General features: G+C 36.3%; 1 protein-coding gene across 1 annotated transcript in view; it reads right to left on the bottom strand.

Moving 5' to 3' along the window:
• Window positions 1-1,370: 1,370 nt before the first annotated feature.
• The window catches only part of LOC306865117 (disco-interacting protein 2 homolog C-like), a 102,275-nt gene continuing 85,771 nt past the window's right edge, over window positions 1,371-17,874 (bottom strand). The window contains exons 25-38 of the mRNA XM_079409494.1: window positions 17,348-17,471; window positions 16,722-16,843; window positions 16,530-16,641; window positions 16,344-16,453; window positions 15,731-15,861; window positions 14,252-14,420; window positions 12,767-12,937; window positions 5,492-5,553; window positions 4,244-4,301; window positions 4,072-4,146; window positions 3,807-3,981; window positions 3,598-3,721; window positions 1,808-2,434; window positions 1,371-1,754 (exon numbers count right to left, since the gene is read on the bottom strand). Of these exons, the coding sequence (XP_079265620.1) occupies window positions 2,182-2,434; window positions 3,598-3,721; window positions 3,807-3,981; window positions 4,072-4,146; window positions 4,244-4,301; window positions 5,492-5,553; window positions 12,767-12,937; window positions 14,252-14,420; window positions 15,731-15,861; window positions 16,344-16,453; window positions 16,530-16,641; window positions 16,722-16,843; window positions 17,348-17,471 (1,686 nt within the window). The 3' untranslated portion in view covers window positions 1,371-1,754; window positions 1,808-2,181. The remainder of the gene's footprint in view (window positions 1,755-1,807; window positions 2,435-3,597; window positions 3,722-3,806; window positions 3,982-4,071; window positions 4,147-4,243; window positions 4,302-5,491; window positions 5,554-12,766; window positions 12,938-14,251; window positions 14,421-15,730; window positions 15,862-16,343; window positions 16,454-16,529; window positions 16,642-16,721; window positions 16,844-17,347; window positions 17,472-17,874) is intronic.

Below are 17,874 nucleotides of genomic sequence, written 5' to 3'. Positions count from 1 at the left end.
TAGTTTTGTTACTTGTTTTTGTCTAGCAAATTTAAAAAGACAAATTTACCAATCAAAGCACTTTATTGCACCATATTTTGTGAACGTAGGCCAAAGCAGGCTTCTATAAAAGTGTAATTTAATACTTTTAATCATGTGTACAAAACAGAATTTCAAACACACCTGCACCATACAAAATAAATTTTGTTTTTTGTCTTTTTTTCTCTAACCAACAATATTTACATACACCATGCAGACTCTCACGCAAGTCCAGATTTCCAACAAATAAAGGGAAATAACTTCACAGGTTGAAAGTTATGTGCACATTTTTTTCTTTTCAGAATGGGGAAATATTTCTGCTTGTATATGGGAATGGCAACACTAAAGCTTCCGAACAGGTTAAGACTAATTTCCTCCTTTTTAAAAACAGAGAACATTGCATTGTCACTCTCCGAATAAGTGTAAATTCAGTTCCCATACACGGTATTGATGTCTATGACACCGATTCAATCCAAAGTAAAATAAAAGGTTGCGATAAATAAACCAAGACCTCAATGAGGCCAGAGGGTGCTGATATCTGACTGCAGTAGATCTCCACAATTTTGCCTGCCGTATTATCAATCGCCGAGGCAGATGTGGAAAAGAAAAGAATAAAATCCTGAATAGGCCTACTCGGTTTTGTCATGGCGATTTAAGGGATTGCCAGCGCTATGAAAACGCGTCCCTTCTAATGCAGCTGGTACAATGAAGAATGATGGCACGCTTCTTTTTCTCTCTTCGCTATTGTTTGCATTATTATAGCCAGTCGGTCATGTTTCATGCTTTGCCCATATTGCATGTGCCAACAATATGCCGGCATTTATTTAGCATGCATTTCCCACATAAACCGATTAAAAACAAGAGCTTAATCCATTTCACGTGAGCTGATCGGGGTTGAAAGTAAACAGTGAGGCATTAACGTAAATGCTGTTTTATGAAAATACCTAAATCTGTGTTAGTCGCTCACGAACAGAATCTGAGATGCTTGTGTAAAAGCCTGTGTCAATAAATAAGGATGCAAACGATACAAAACAAGTTCAAAATTCAATCCAAGCAAATAAAAAGAACGTAACATATTGCGGTGCAGATTTGAGTCATAAAAGCAAATGTAAACAAAATCTCAGGCACATTTTTAGGGGTCGTTTTCTCTCGGAAAGGGCGCAGCGATTTAGTTTAGTAATTCACAAAACTGAAGCATTTGTTCCGCAGGTTTGACATCGTCTCGAAAGCCCGTTGATTCTCTCTACAACAGACACCATGCAACTGGGAAGTACTGCATTACAATGTTTCATTGGTGATTCGTAGATCTTATTTTATATATATATTTCTTTTTTATATATATTTATATTTTTACATAGACTTGATGTGATACTACTCACTCAAGATGATACAATGTTTTTATATCAGCAATATTATTTAATGAGGAAAACATTTCCAAATGTCTTCGCTCACCGATTCTAAAAAGAGCAAAATAAATAAGAACTATTATCTGTACATAATTACACAATATCAACCGACTTTGTGTTCACCTTCAGCTTTGTACAATGATATTAAACGTTTTTCTTCGTTTTTGCTTCCTTCTGTTCGAGAACATTTACAAAGGTTGAAAAACTAAAGCGGCAAGTTGCTAAAGGACGGCTGCAACGTAGTACAAATATAACAAGTTGTACCTTTTTTTTTTTTTAAATGAATGGACAGAAATGGCGTCCAGACCCAGACAGCAAGCAGTGTCGGCCCTGATCCGGCCCACATCTGGCTCGCATGGATTTCACACGGGCCAGATGTGGGCCGAATCTGGGCCAAAACTATGTTGCTGTCTGGGGAGTGTTTGATATCACGTCTACTTTCAACAAATTACTCCAAATAATCGGGAAACCTAAAACGCACATTTCGCCACAGTATGCAGATATTTAAAAACACCCTTCGCTCGTGTAGGGCGGAATAAAAATGAATGATGCCGCAACACTTTATGTGAAAACAAAGCGACGCGCGTACACAAGCAGAAGCAGAGGCGATTCTTCTTCCCTTCAGGAGACCGAATCCTTCTGCCAATATGTTTTGCCGTTTGGCTTCGTTATCGCTTCTCAAAGTTTCTCCCAGTAAGTGTCCATTCGCGGAAGATCACCCAACCGGTCATGTGCAAAACACACGTGTGCACTCATGCTACATGTTATATGCCACATAAATGGGGTCCAGTTGATCGGCTAGAAAGCCGTCTCGCAGGTGCATCCTCTGTTTCTCTCCGCGAGAGTTGATGGGAATAACGCCAATGTCCACCACCACCACCACGCCCACGATCAGGTAGTGCTCCTCCAGGACCGCGTTGGTCACCAAAGGAACCAGGTCCAAAGCTTCCTGTTCTGAACCTTCCAGCTCCACGACCACCACCAGCAGGTTGGTCCAGGGAAACACCGCACTGAAACAAACAGATCAGTTCATTTCAAACACGTCTGTTCACACTGACTGCAAAGTGACAGGAAATCATTTATCTGCAACTGATCATTTGAGAGGACAAAATATATCTTAACCAATCAGAACATAAGTGATGTTTACAATACACCTGCAGATTGAGATTTCACTGATACAATGCCTTGCAATTCTTGATGGTGGCAACCTATAAGAAGTTTAATGTATTCATTTTATTTAAAAAAATATAATAAATTGAAATGTCTTATGTTTTAAATTGTCTCTTTAACAATCTAAAAAAATAATATACATTTTTAAAACTGTAAATCGTATTATTATGACGGCCAAGTTCACTTGTAGAATTTAAAATGATTCATTTATTTTTGAGTATTTCATTAAATTTTAGACGTAATAGTATAAATAGTATACATTTTAATATCAAAAAGTACACATTAATTTCACTTTGTTTTATTTGATTAATTTAGACAAAATAGTATACATTTTAAGATCCAAATAAATTAATTTGATTGTAGTGTATTTAAGTGTATTATTTTTTATTTATATAGGCACAAAATATAAACAGTACACATTTGAATAATCAAAATAAAACTGAATTTAGTTATTTTTTAATTTAGAGAAAATAGTATAATTATACAATTTAATATCAAAATAATTTAACTATTTAATAAATCTTTTAGACAATTTATTTAGAGAGAACAGTATACATAATATACATTTTAATATCAAAATAATCAGTTTGACAGATTTTATTTGTTTTATTTAGATAAAATAGTATGAATATACATTATAATAATCATAAATAAACATTCTAATAAAGTTTAAATGTTTTTGTATTTTAGATGAAATAGTATAGATAATATACATTTTAATATCAAAATAAATAATATAATACATTTCAAAATAAATAATCATTTTGACAAATTTTAGTTTTGTGGTTAGGTTTTTTTCCCATTTAGATAAAATTATATAACTTTGAATATCAAAATACATTTCACTGAGTTTAGTTAAGTGTTTTATTTTTGATTTATACATAATAGTATAAACTGTATACATTTTAATCTCTAAATAAACAAATGGTCAAATTTGAATATCAATACATCCATAAAAAATAAAATAAAAATTGTACTTAGATAGGAAGTGAGAAGGTTGTACCATTCCATGATGCTCTTGTGGGTGCGTATCACAGAGGTCTCTATGTCGATGGGGTGATACCTCATTCCTCTCAGCTCCATGGCTTCATCCAGAGCGCCCACTACATACAAAGCGTCATGCCGCTCTGGAAACACAGAGGATGTTAGAATCCTTCTTAAGACTACCAGCAGCTAAAAACCAAATTAACAAGACTAAAGATGCATAATCACCTCCACTTGCATCTGTGAGTTCAGTCCTGCGGAGGAAGCCCAGGTAGCCAGTACGTGCCCATACGGTCTGCGTATCTCCGAAGCTCAAGTGTGAGTTGAAGTGATCAGACTGCAGGGCCTCATCGCCGTACACCGTGAAGTAACCGCTGCCGTTATGGACACAATGAACCCATATCTAGCAAAAAAAAAAAGACCAGGAACACATGAAGTCATAAAGAGCCACAGATGATTTCGACTTGATCTCTATCCTGCAATACGAACTCACCTCCCCTAGATGGGAGTCTCCCAGCGGGCCCTTGGTTTCAGGGTTGGCGATGATGATTCGAACTCCGGGTAAAATCTGGTAGAGGATGAAATTGAGATTCAGTAATGTAATAATTCCAAAGCACAGCCAGATGGAGTTGAACTGAAACTGTTGTAAAGCGCCCTGCAGGTACCTTTCCAGACTCCATGAGTGGGAGACTGTGTGGGGAGCCTCGCTCGACCAGCCGCACTCTGAGGAAAAACAAGCAGACTGTTGCTTTCCTGACAAATGATCAATTATTAGTGTGGACACGACTAATGACATTTTCCAAAACAAATTCCGACACTCCTGAGTAAATAAAATTAGATTTCAGAGTGAACATGACTAAAATAACACTAGAGAAAAATGCATACGCATACAGTACAAAACAAATGTGCAGATATACAGCAATCACAACAATTTTCATGTTTGTTTTTAAACTACTGTCTTATGAAAAACGTGTTTTTTATCAAATTAGTTTGATATTTTATTTTTTTATCATTGTGAGAATTGATTAAATATTTTTACAATGTTTGAAAGATTTTTACAAGATAAGCATTCTAATATCTATTTAATTAAAAAATAAACTTAAGATATTAAATAAAGTAACAGATTTACTGAATTTCATATTACAATCGCAGCTCAGAAATCATGACTCTATTTGTGGTTATTGTATTCTACCAACAAACACTTTTGAAAAGTATTAAAAAAAATTAATGTTACTTAAATTTTACACAATTAACATTAATTAAGGTTAGGGTTTAAAAAGATATGTTGTTGACGAAGTAAATATTCTCTGGATAATATTTTAAATACTTCAGTACAAAAACATGTTACCTTTATAATATCACACTTAATATTTCTCACAATGTTTGAAAAATATAACATCACAAAGTATATTTGATGGAAATTCAACACATGCTAAATGTAACAGATGAATTCAACTAAATAAATATGAATATGAGTAAATATATAATAATGGAATTTCAACAACTAAATTGTTTATAATTCATAATTATGTGGTAATTCCAATTTTTGGGAAATTAAGTGAATTAAATACTTTACAATACTTCTACCTCTAATTTGATTATTTTATTTGCTTAATGCACACAAACCAAATGATAAGATCATTATTAAGAAATGTCTGGCAGCTTTACATTATGCAACACAACATAAAGACTAAAAAGTACACTTAATTTGCTATTATATGAAAACGTATATTATTTATTGCAGCATTTTATCAGACATAATTCACACTACTCTGCAAATATCACCAGCAACATTGTTCAACGGAAAACCTGTACTGTTGACCAGTATTCCAATCACAGCTCACTGGACTCATTTCCATTATCCTTATTTTGCATAGTTCTCCACTTTGATTTCTCTTCATTAAATCTCTCACCTGTCGTGTCGGAGAGCTCTCATGTCCACGTACACAGTTGTCGGGTCTGGTCCTGATGTCCCCTGAAATGCATATCATGAAGCCATTAATCAGGAGATACACACGAATACAGTTTACACTGCACAGAGAACTAGCTATGAGTGATTTCTCTAGGGGAGGGGAAGAACTGGTCAGTTTCCTCTGAGTCAACCAACTTCAGCTGTTAACTAGTTAGTAGCAGAGCCTAGAGATCACAGACTGAAAATGGTGAAAAAGGAGTTTGGTGGGGGGGTGTGCGAGACAAGGCGAGACAAGCAGCAAACAGAGACAGAAACAACCTCAAATTTAAACCATCACCCTGAAAGGCACACGGTTATAAATGATGCCTTCAACGGGGGCGTTTTAGAGAGCAGAGTGAAAAATAGGAATCGTTTATGAAGGCGGGATGATAAATGTGTGGGTGTTTGTGAAGCAGAGAAAAAGACGGCCGCAGATGAAAGCTGACAGACCCTTCAAAGATCTGAATGTTTGCTTGCGGTGAAAGATCTTTCACCACTGGGTGGATGGCAGAGCGTTTACCGGCTGCTTTATAAACTTAGGTCTGCCTTAAGGCTCTTTCAGACTCCCATCAGGGCTTCAATGCTCCTCTCAATACAAGCGTAATACACTGCTTTGACCTACACATCAAAAGTGCAGCAGATAGTGTCATGGATGGCCAAATTTGGGGATTTCTGCCTTTATATTATAGACTAGGGGTAAAAGGTATTCTTTTGAACCACTAGATGGCATAAAAACTGACTGCAGCACTTCTAAACTTCCATGGTTCGCTATGCACCTGGAAAATTTGGCTGACAGCAACAAGTTGATCTAATAGTTATTTAAAAGGTTAAAATGATAATTGGTGAAAACGTTGCAAATGAGTCTTACAAAGGTCTGATTAATAATTTTCAGTTTTGTAAATCAAGTAATTAAATCAACAGTTTTTTAATAACTGAAGAATATGTAAAAATGTTTTCATTTGCTGACATGACATGGTCAGATTTAAATGGTCAATATAATTTATTAAATTAGAGATAATCACCAAATTTATAATGAAACCATCATATTTAAAAATGATTTTAATCATATAAAATATAATTTATTGTTTCTGTAAAGCCATATTCAATTACTGAGGTCTCTTTCATAAAACCCTAAGCAGCTTTCAGAATCTGTATTGTTTTTTTTTTTTTTTTTTTTTAAATGATCTAATTTTACTTACATCCTATTTATTGAATTAAATCAAATTAATTTTATATATATATAAAAAAAAAGAATATGGTAAAATATTAGTTGAAGTGGTTGTATTGAGGTAAGCATTATACAAAACATATTAGTTTAACTGAAGTATTTATATCAATACTGGGGGCGTTTTGTGTCGACTGTGTGTTAAAAGGCCCCCCTTGCCACCTCATATGTTTATATGATTTTTTTCAACAAAACAAAGTTATATTTTAATTCTTTACCCATAAAATCTGTTAGTCAATGCGCAATGTGAGATTTGTTTTTGTGTGTTTTTTTAATTCTTTTAAACAAATTAGTATTGATCAAATTATAATTATTATAAGAATTTTAATACTGGTTTATCCCTAAAGCAAACAAAACCAGCTACATGCATGTCTTTTTCGGTCATAAATTGATTTCAGAATGTCATAAAATTGCATAAATTTATATATCATACAGCTTGATGTACAGGACCAGTCTCTCTTCCATTTGGATTTTCCTTATGTCAGGTGAACTGTCCAGTAATCATTGTTGACACTTTACAAGGTCAGCAGCAAACAAGACCAACTGTCTGAGCACGTCACGTTACAGCGTTTCAGCGTTCACTTCTTAGAGTTTGCTGCATTTGAGGACCGTCGATGTGAGTCATGTGAAATGGCCTTTATGGAACAATACAACTGAAAAATGAACAGACAGAATACAAACAACTGCTGCTTTTGAGTACAAGCTACAAATGAACACTCATCATTTTGATCAAATGAACGCAATTATTTTTCATGACTGATCATTACTGCACTTGCAATGACTGTTCATTATGAGGCACTTTGTACACACTTCGGCACAACTCCATCAGAAAGAAAAAATATCTAGAATAGAGTGCTGCAGTGATGATGGATTTTGGTAGGCCAACATAGACGTTAGTATCACCCTGGTCCCTTGACAAAACCCCAATAGGACTTTTCCAATGGATTTTGGATTATTGCAGAAAATAAGCTCTGTGACCAACAAACATTTGATCATGATCATTTTCAATGAAAACGACGTATGAATTTTAAAGCCTAGATACATTCACCAGAAGTAAAAAGCTAAATGTAGGCAATAAACAAACTACACAATGGTCGCCTGACTCCCACATTACAACTATTAATCTTTTCTTTTCTTTTAACATTTTCCCTTAAATGTTGAATTAGATTAGTTTGAAATTGTGAATAGTTTGAAAAGTGCAATTTCACCAATTTGATAAATCCCTTTCTTGGTGTGAATACATTTCAAGGGATAGTTCACACTAAAATGAACAGTCTGTCATTAATTACTCGCCCTCATGTCATTCCAAACTCGTAAGACCTTCATTCATCTTCGGAACACAAATTAAGATATTTTTGGTGAAATCCGAGAGCTTTCTGACCCTCCATAGACAGCAACACAACTGACACGTTCAAGGCCCAGAAAGGCAGTAAGAACATTATTAAAATAGTCCATGTGACATCAGTGGTTCACCATGCTATGGATGCTGCTGACGCAGGAGCCAGCGTTCTGACATAGAACCTCCATGTCTCTCAGTTCATCGTCTGTATATTCTGGTTCAAATCAGTAATGTGCAAAAAACTGCAAGTCACTCTCTCTGTCGAAATCTTCGGACAGGTTTACGAAGACTGTTTTATTTACTGCATGCGTCTTCCTCTGCTTGTAAACAAGGCACAGCACATCCAGATTCTGTCAGAACGCTGGCTCCTGCATCGGCACATGCTTGCGTCGTGGTACTCTCATGAACGCACGTCAAAGACTGACACGAAAAAGAAGAAATTTTTGAATAAAGATGTTATTTTGGTTTTCTTTGTGCACAAAAAGTATTCTCGTAGCTTCAGAAAATTAAGGATGAACCACTGATATCACATGGACTATTTTATCGATGTCTTTGCTACCTTTCTGGGCCCTGAACGTGGTAGTTGCGTTGCTGTCTATGGAGGGTCAGAAAGCTCTCGAATTTCATCAAAAATATCGTAACTTATGTTCCGAAGATGAACGAAGGTCTTAGGGGTTTGGAACGACACGAGGGTGAGTAATGATAGAATTAAAATTTTTGAGTGAACTATCCCTTTAATGTCCCAAACAATCTTCATAGTCCCATTTAGCCACTTCTTAGTCAAAAGTTTTAAAAAGCTGCTATTTTTTATGTATTTTATGTCAGAATAAAAAGTGCAAATAGCTTGGGCTTGTGTAAGCAGGTCTTTTAACCATTCACTTTGGGAGGATGAAACCTGAAGTGATAAGAAAAAATGCTCGTTTTCAGGTTTTGTCCTACAAAAACAAGTTATTCCTCCAGCACTATTACATGTATTTCACACAACAGAAACAGGCCAGCAGAGGTCTCCCTGTGTCTGAAGCACAACAATCGGCTCTGTCGACAAGACACGGTCCTTAGAGACGCATTTCAGATCACTGACTCACATAGTGTTGGAGTCTGTGATATTTCATGTGTAGGCACTCGTGTTCCGAACAAAGCCCCTTGTGTTTGTGATGTCACAGCAAAACAATGTGGCGGACGAAGGAGGGGGAAGTACAATTCCACCTAATGGCTGTGATTATTGAGCTCTATGCTACAGGAACACTACTAATGACTGCAGCTGCACAGTAACACGCAACTCTTAACCCCAGCGTAAGTCCAGGTGAGTGGCAATCTCACACGGGGAGGGTTGGATCTCACTGCTCTTCATCAAACCGAGGGCATCTTTCCTGCTCAAAACTGAGTCCAGGAAAGCAGCTCATTAGGTCAGCCATTAGTCTGATAAATTAGTCACACTGACTGGGACGGATCCAGCCAATCACTTCCACTACATTAGCAAAAGCCACACACCGCAAGGATCAAGAGCCGAGCAGCTGAGGGGTAAAAAAAGCTTAAGTCGGACCCCATTCCAAACCCAGTGCCAGATCGAGCGGGGAGCGTTTGGACTTCCCTACCTGATCCGCAAGCTTCCCGAGCCTGTGGGGCTACAACAGCCAGTGAGCAGATGAGAGACAGGGAGAGAGTGAGGAAAGAAGAATATGGGGTGAAGATTTATGGATGTGACAAGTAACAAAGAAAAGGAATAAATATGAAATACAAAAGGAGGAAATGAGAGCCATGTGGGACAAAAGAACACAAAACAACATGCAGAGTGTCAAAATAATAAGTGAAGATATTATTGATATACATAATTCTTCCCGACCGACCCACACAGTCTTATATGCAATACAGTATACAGTGTATATATATATATATATTGACAATAATCGTGATCGTATATATATATATACAGTGCCCTCCATAAATATTGGAACAGTAAAGACAAAATTTCTCTGTTGGCTGTGGAGTCAAGAAATGTGCAAATATGATTAAAAGATGAATGTGAAACAAAACTACAGAATGTCACATTTTATTATTAGCCGTTTCAACACATAGATGTTTTACCAAATAAAAATAACAGCACTTTTAGAGTTCAGCCCACTCATTGATGTGAGCATAAGTATTGGGACAGTTGAACATAAGGCAGATATAAAAGATTAAAATCTATTATTTAGTTGCAGATCCCTTGCGCACAATCACAGCAGTGAGTCTGTGACCCATAGACATCACCAGACTCTTGGTCTCATCCTTTGAAATACTTTTCCCAGCCTTTAATGCAGCCAATTCCAATTGTTGCTTGTTTTGGGGAGTTTCTGTCTTTACTCTCCTCTTCAGCTGGAGAAATTCATGTTCAATCAGATTTAAATCTGGAGATTGACTTGGGCAATCTAAGACTTTCCATTTCTTTGCCCTTATAAATTCCTTGACTGAACTGGCAGGGTGTTTTGGGTAATTGTCCTGATGCAATATGAAGCACTTCCCAATGAATCTAGTAGCATTTTCTTGAATATTGGTAAGCAAGATGGTTAATCATACATTAAGTCATCAGTAAAGTTGAGAGGGCCTGTTCCAGAGGCAGCCATGCATCCCCATGCCACGACACCACCTCCACCATGCTTTACAGATGAGGCTGTATGCTTGGGATCATTCCAGTTCTCTTTTTTTCTCCACATTTTTGCTTTCCCATCACTTAGATAAAGGTTCATCTTTGTCTCATCGGTCCATAAACACAGTTCCAAAACTCTTCTGGCTTTTTTGCAAACTCTAATCTTGCCTTTCTATTTTTGGTGCTGGTCAGAGGTTTGTATCTTGCTGTGTAGCATCTGTAATTCTGTGTCAAAGTCTCCTGAGGACAGTAGATTGTCAGAGCATCACCCCAGCTTTCTGCAAGTTGTTGGTGATTTTACAGACACGTCTTTTATGGTTCATTTTCACAGCTTTTATGACTTGTCTGTCATCAACTACTGTTGTTTTCTCAGCCGATCAGGTAGTTGTTGGTTGCTGGTGTCGCTGGTGGTTTCCAAACTCTTGATTTCTCCATGCCCTTTGTTTTTGCTAGAGCTCTAATTGACTTCCTCTTTTCTATTAGCATCCAAATTGCTTGCTTTTCTCTCAAAGTCAGCTCCCTCATCTTCATCCTGGTTTGTGTGTCATCATCGAATGCAAGATTCAGAATGCAGGAGTAATGGATATAACTGATACGACACATTCCCTGCTCTTAATATCTGAAGAATTAATACAACAGGACACAGCTGGTCACTTAGAAAGACCTGAGAGGCAACTGTTCCAATACTTATACTCACATCAGATAGACGGATGAAACTCTAAAAGTGCTGAACTTCTTAGCTGGTAAAACATGTATGTGTTGAAACGGCTAATAATAAAATGTGACATTCTGTAGTTTTGTCTCATATTCATCTTTTAATCATATTTGCAAATGTCTTGACTCCACAGCCAACAGAGGAGCAATTTTGTCTTTACTGTTCCAATACTTTTGGAGGGCACTGTATATATATATACATTTTAATTTTAACTATAATAATTTCTCATTATTTTTCTTAACAGCTGATGTCACCAAGGCTATTATTATAAGAGATGCTATTATAACCAAAATGCGTTCTTGTTTTAAGACAACTTTGATTAACGTTTTTGATCCACTTCAAATGCTGACAACTGTATAATCTAATTATAATATAAATATAATTTGTACTGTAACAATAATATATGTTATATAAGTTATTACTTATATATTATATAAGTAATAACTACTGTAATTATATATTATATAATAATATTGTAAGATTTCATTCATTTTGACTTTAGTTGAACTCAAAGCTTCTAATTTTTGCCTGTGAGGTTGTTCAGAGTATTTTATGATTTAATGATCATTAGACTCCTAGGTGTAAAATAATTTGTATCTCTAGTATGTAACCATAGAAACATCTGTAGTATGACTGAGTGGTGTGGTGCTTTTTGCCTGACAACAAAACTTCTTCATGGAAGCAGGTGGGTGGAAGTTATAGCTGCTCTTATTCTGAAACGAACTCTCCCAGAGTTCACATCAGAGTCTTGTGTTAGAAGGTTAATTTCATGACGAATGCCATATGATTGTACATTACCCCACTTAATGCACAGATACTTACCAAATCAATAAATGAATGGGCATGAAATTGGGCATGTGTATTATATTTTACTCAGTACTATTTAAACATTTGGGGTCAGTAGGGTTTTTTTTAATGTTTTGCACACCAAGGCTGCATTTATTTGATCAGAAATACAGTAAAAATAGCTATATTGAATGAGCATATAAATAATATACCAGCATTATATCATCAACTGGCCACTCTACTCAGCAGCAGCTTTGGAAAACCCCATATCAGTAGACAAATACTATTTTTGACATGTGTTCTACATATACGTTTACTTCAGCAGTGACCTGATTTTACCTCGACAACCTCAGGATATCCAATAATGCTGCGCTACTCTCACTCGGAACGCAAACTAAAGGCACAGTGAAATCCTCTCGCAAAGTCTGAACACTAATGCCGGCTGCAGTTGGCTTGCTAAAACAACGTTGGGATTGGGATTACGGCCCAATCTCTGCCTCGTGTTTTCTGGTCAGCACTAGATTAACTGCTGACACACTCACTAACCTGCAGGCAGATGGCCAGGTTCACTCTACATCCGAAGGAAGTACTGACGGCTCGCTGGTGCAGGCCTAGGTCTTTAAAGAGCTTAGAGAAGGACTGGGTGAGGGCTATCCTGGGCCTCTCCTCAGCGACAACCACACACGTCCTCACGCGGGACAGGTCAAGTCCACGGGACTTAGGGACAGGACAGAGAATGACAGAGCAAATGAGTCATCAGCCTTTACATTTTGTCAAGTGTAACTAAAACATATAGTGCCATTAAAAAATTAAACAATGATATATATTTAAACATAAACATAATACATAAATACAACAGCATTTTTTATCAATAATAATAAAGTAAAATATATTAATTAAATATATATTAAAATGTAAATATATTTAATATTAATGTATTTTATTTATAAATGTAATAATTTTCAATGATTCATTCCCACCAGCTGACGTCACCAAGGCCGTCTTAGTATTATAATTACATTATATTAATATAACCATATATCCTAAATTATAATCATACCAAAAATGCCTTTTGACCAAATCTAATACTCAGAGAGAAATAATGTAACATAGGATTGACTGTACATATCAGGACTGGACTGGATCGTGGATGTTAAGATACTATAATATTATTGGTTGATATTATTTTCCCAGCCCACACAGTGTTGTTGACATCAGCTAATAATTCAGTGAAAAGTATTATTTACATATTATTTATAAATATATTACATTGTATTTAATAATTTATTGATTATTATAATTAATATATAGTAATATATTGTTTTAAATATGTAAATATAAATATTAATATATTTAAATAACTATTTTTTTAATATTAATATATTTTCTTATCAGCCAAAGTTGTTAAGGCTATGTTATTTTAATCCTATTTATAATCCTAACCATAATCAATCAGAAGAAAATTGAATATAATATAACAATATAATTTAATTTATGATAAATATAATTTTTCCTTAGAATAACATGCACTAAATGTAAATAAGGTCAGTTTTTACATAATATTCATTATAATGTTTTTCTTTAAGCTCCTTTTAAAGAAGAGCTGAAGGAGCTGAAAAGACAAAGTCTGGGTAAAAGAAAACATTTTCACTGTTCTACCTCATTATACCAAAAATTGTCTAATTTTTCCTCCTCATTGATCGTTGTGATGTTAATAAACTGTACTCGGCTCCAGACTGCAGTTAGTAACTATGGCAATCTCAATGACTAAATTAGAGTAAATAAAACAAGATTTTACAAGACAGGCTCGCCAGGAGGCACGGACGGCCTTTCCTTCACTAACTCAGAACAGACGTTAATTACACACAGTCACACCTCCTGAACACAGAACACTCACACACACAAGACCACCAACAATCACCTTCTGTCACTGCCGCAAATATAACATGAAATCTAACCAAAAATGGCTTCACAGCTTTGCTCAGGAAGGAAAGGAAGCGAATGATTGACACTTTAGAGAGAATCTGGTACCTTGAGGGATTCTGTCTGCAGGCCCAACCCCTTGGTGCAGAGCTCCATGACGGAGTACGAACAGAATGTGTCTCTGACCCGAAACTGACTGACAGCCAGCAGCCACAGAGCGGGGTTCACCTCCAGCTCGGACGGGGGAATCAAGATGGACTGATGCCCTGAATACACACTTCACCCAGTGGGAAGAGACAGAAGAAAACACAACGTTACCACCACACAACAAAAGAGTGAAGGAACCTGCCCACCCTGAAAAATAAGACACACTGGGAGAACAACACATCAGTCAAGCGAGACAGAAGCTGAGCACACACTTTACGCTACAGGAAACACAGCACAGCATAAAAACACACACTTGTGTGAGCGCAGCACAAAACCAAGATTCTGCCTGCAGAGTGTTTCGGCCATCAGTGATTCACTGATGCGATTAAATGACAGAGGAATATAAAATACTCCAATGATTAACTGTAACAGCATTATTGAATTGTTACATATCCAAACAATTGAAAGAAATAGTGCATCTGTGGCCACATTTTGAACTGTTGGTCAGTTTTAATTACTGTCATCATTATAGCAACTGACTCATAATTGAGTAAACTTGTACTTTTGTAAAAGCAATATTCATTCTTCTGGGAAAAAATCAGTTTTATTTCATTTACAAGTGGTGAAAATTGCATTAGACAGCCAAGATTAGTGATTAAAACCTCATGTATATAAAGTACACGATTAAGTCTTGTAAAAATAAATTTTGCATGCTCAGTCTAGTTGGACGATATTTAAAAAAGATATATTAAAAATCCCATGTTTTCTGCATTTTGTAGTTCTATTTTATTCTCTGAAGTACTGAAAAACGACGTTTTAGAAAAAATGTACTGACCCCAAACTTTTGAACGATAGTCTAGATTATAACACAATATTTTTATTTTGAATAAATGCTGTCCTTTTTTATTTTGTTTTATGAAAGAATCATGAACAAGAATCACAGATTCCAAAAAATAATGAAGTAGCACAACTGTTTCAACAATGATATAAATCAGCATATAGAATGATTTCTGAAAGATCATGTGACACTGAAGACTGGAGTAATGGCTGATAAAAATTCAGCTTTGCTCTAAAGGAATAAATTCTATGTCAAAAGTATATAAAAACAGAAACTCTTTTTAAATTGCAATAATATTTCACAAACTTTTTGACGGTAGTGTATATTTTATCATTTATTTTGTACAATGGCTTGCCCCACAGACTTGAAAACTGTAAATACAATTATTGCTTGTTTTTACAAACTAAGGGATGGAAGTAATTTTCCTAGGACACAGAGCTAAACTTGTATTGAACCCAAAACATTCCTTCAACAAAAATCAACAAAACATGCATGGTTTCCTGTTGAAATCTTGTTGTACATGTTTTTCCATGTTTGGTGTGACCAGGCCTTTAACCTGCTCTATTAGGATGATTGTGATTGCGTCAGGCGACGTCTCTCACCTGCAGAGGCACCAGAGGACAAAGCCGAGGCCACAGTACGGATCCAGGCAGATGGCCACCTCACGAGAGGGATACAACTCACACTGGAGCTTTATAGAGCGGCAAAAGGCACTGGTGGCTGTGTGGGACATCTGAGAAGACACATAAAAAATATAATCAATTAAAATACATATATAATTAATACAGTTAACTAAAACTAAAACCATAACGTGTCATGCAACTGTGCTTTATTTTATTTATCATGAGGGTTTTTTTTTGTGGGCTGCCATGTGGAAATGCTAGCAAATATAAGTGTATAGGGTTGAACAGGACTTCTGAGGGACTGAACAGATCAGTTCTTAGTCAAAAGAACAGTAGATCTACACAATACTGGGTGGTCTCCGCAAACACTCATGGCTCCTATGACATAATAGTGGCTGCTGGTTTTCATCTCTAAACAATAAAGAAGAAAAGTACCTCTGCGCATATGACATCTGATCTCACCAGCGGCTAACTGAGAGGGTTTTATGTCTGTGAGATGAGTTTTCAAATGTTTTCTTCCTGTTTTTTTTTGTGTTGGGGAAATAAAGTGCAGGGGTTTCTTATTACACAAGGTGAGTTTCTTATTACTCACCTTTACTCCTGCAAGCATCCCGGTAGTGGAGACGCTGAAGTCCAAGTAAGCCAGCGTGTCTGGATTGGAGGGTTTGTAGAGCTGAGGGGGCTTCTTCTTTGGCAGATCATCTGGAAAACATGTTAGATAATAAATGAATGTTCATTTAGACATTAAGAAGCCATCTGACCTTTGACTCACTCTCACCTGTGTCCAGAACAGGAGGCCACGTCCTGACGTCCACTGCGGCAGACGCCTCCTTTGACTTCAGGAGCTTGGAAATTACCTGTGTGGTCATCACACAGGCCGATCGGCTCACCTGAACACAAACTCATACATTAGCGGTCATTTTTTTTCCATATCAAACTATATAAGTAAGGATTTCAGGTCATCACCCACTTCCACAATCATTTTCACAGTGGGCAGGGTGGTGGCGATGTTCTGCGGGTGTGGGGGTCGCACTGTAATCGGTACACAGCCAGCATACAGGCATCCGTAAAAGGCAGCGATCAAATCGATACCTGTAAATTAAAAATGTGTATGTGAGTAGATTTGAACTTTTTATTCTAGATTACAGGTCTTAAATTATCAGAGAAGATAATTTCATTGGGACTTTTACGTATCAAGTATATTTAAAGGGACAGCTGAACAGTTGACGGTAAGCATTGACTTCCATAGTATGAAAGAAAAATATTATGGAAGTAAATGGCTACAGTCAACTGTTTGGTTACCAACATTCTTTACAACATCATCTTTTGTGTTTAACAGAAGAAAGATACTCATACAGGTTTGGAACAACCTGAGGGTGAATAAATGACAGAATTTAAATTTTTGGGTGAACTATGCCTTTAAATAATTTGTGTCCATTATATCTGGTGTCTGGTGTCGTAAACTTAGACATCTCTTTACTGAATTAACCATTGATCTGATGCCACATCATTTGAGACCCCTGGGTATAATAACATGAATATAGTGGGACTGATCACAGATTTAGAGTTGTAGATGTGTAGCTGATGGTGTCGTACCAGGCGGGTACACCAGCGCAACATGATCACCGTCCTGCAGGTGGCCTCGCTCCATCAACATGGCTGCTATCTTCTCCGCCCTCTTATGCAACTGAAGACACGTCAGTGAGCTCAGGACTGTTCCCTACGTTCACACACATACACAAACATGTCACTTTCTTCACAGTTCTCAGTTCAGTATGAGTTTTTCACAACTTTTCTATGGAGGGGATGTGGTGTTCAAAATAGCCTGCGATGATAAATGGCTGCATATTTAGTATATTAAAAGAACGTATCCATCGAAAAACCAGGGCAACATCATTTATGAAACTAACTCCTGCTCCCTAGAGGGAGAAACGGTGCAGAAATGAAAGAAAACATTTCTTTGTAGGACCACACTTGAAAAGTTTAATAATTAGCTGACACCTTCTTAACCTAGAATACTAGTGGTATTCTTTAATTAAAAGCAGTTTTCTTAAAAACAAAAAAAAGTCAAATATCAACCTAAAAAAATGCAAGAAATATATTTTTTAATAAATAGATATATT

This window comes from Barbus barbus (assembly GCF_936440315.1).
Source record: "Barbus barbus genome assembly, chromosome: 46".
NCBI lineage: Eukaryota > Metazoa > Chordata > Actinopteri > Cypriniformes > Cyprinidae > Barbus > Barbus barbus.
The sequence above is the reverse complement of the archived record's forward strand: the minus strand, read 5'-3'. Positions and strand labels throughout refer to the sequence as shown.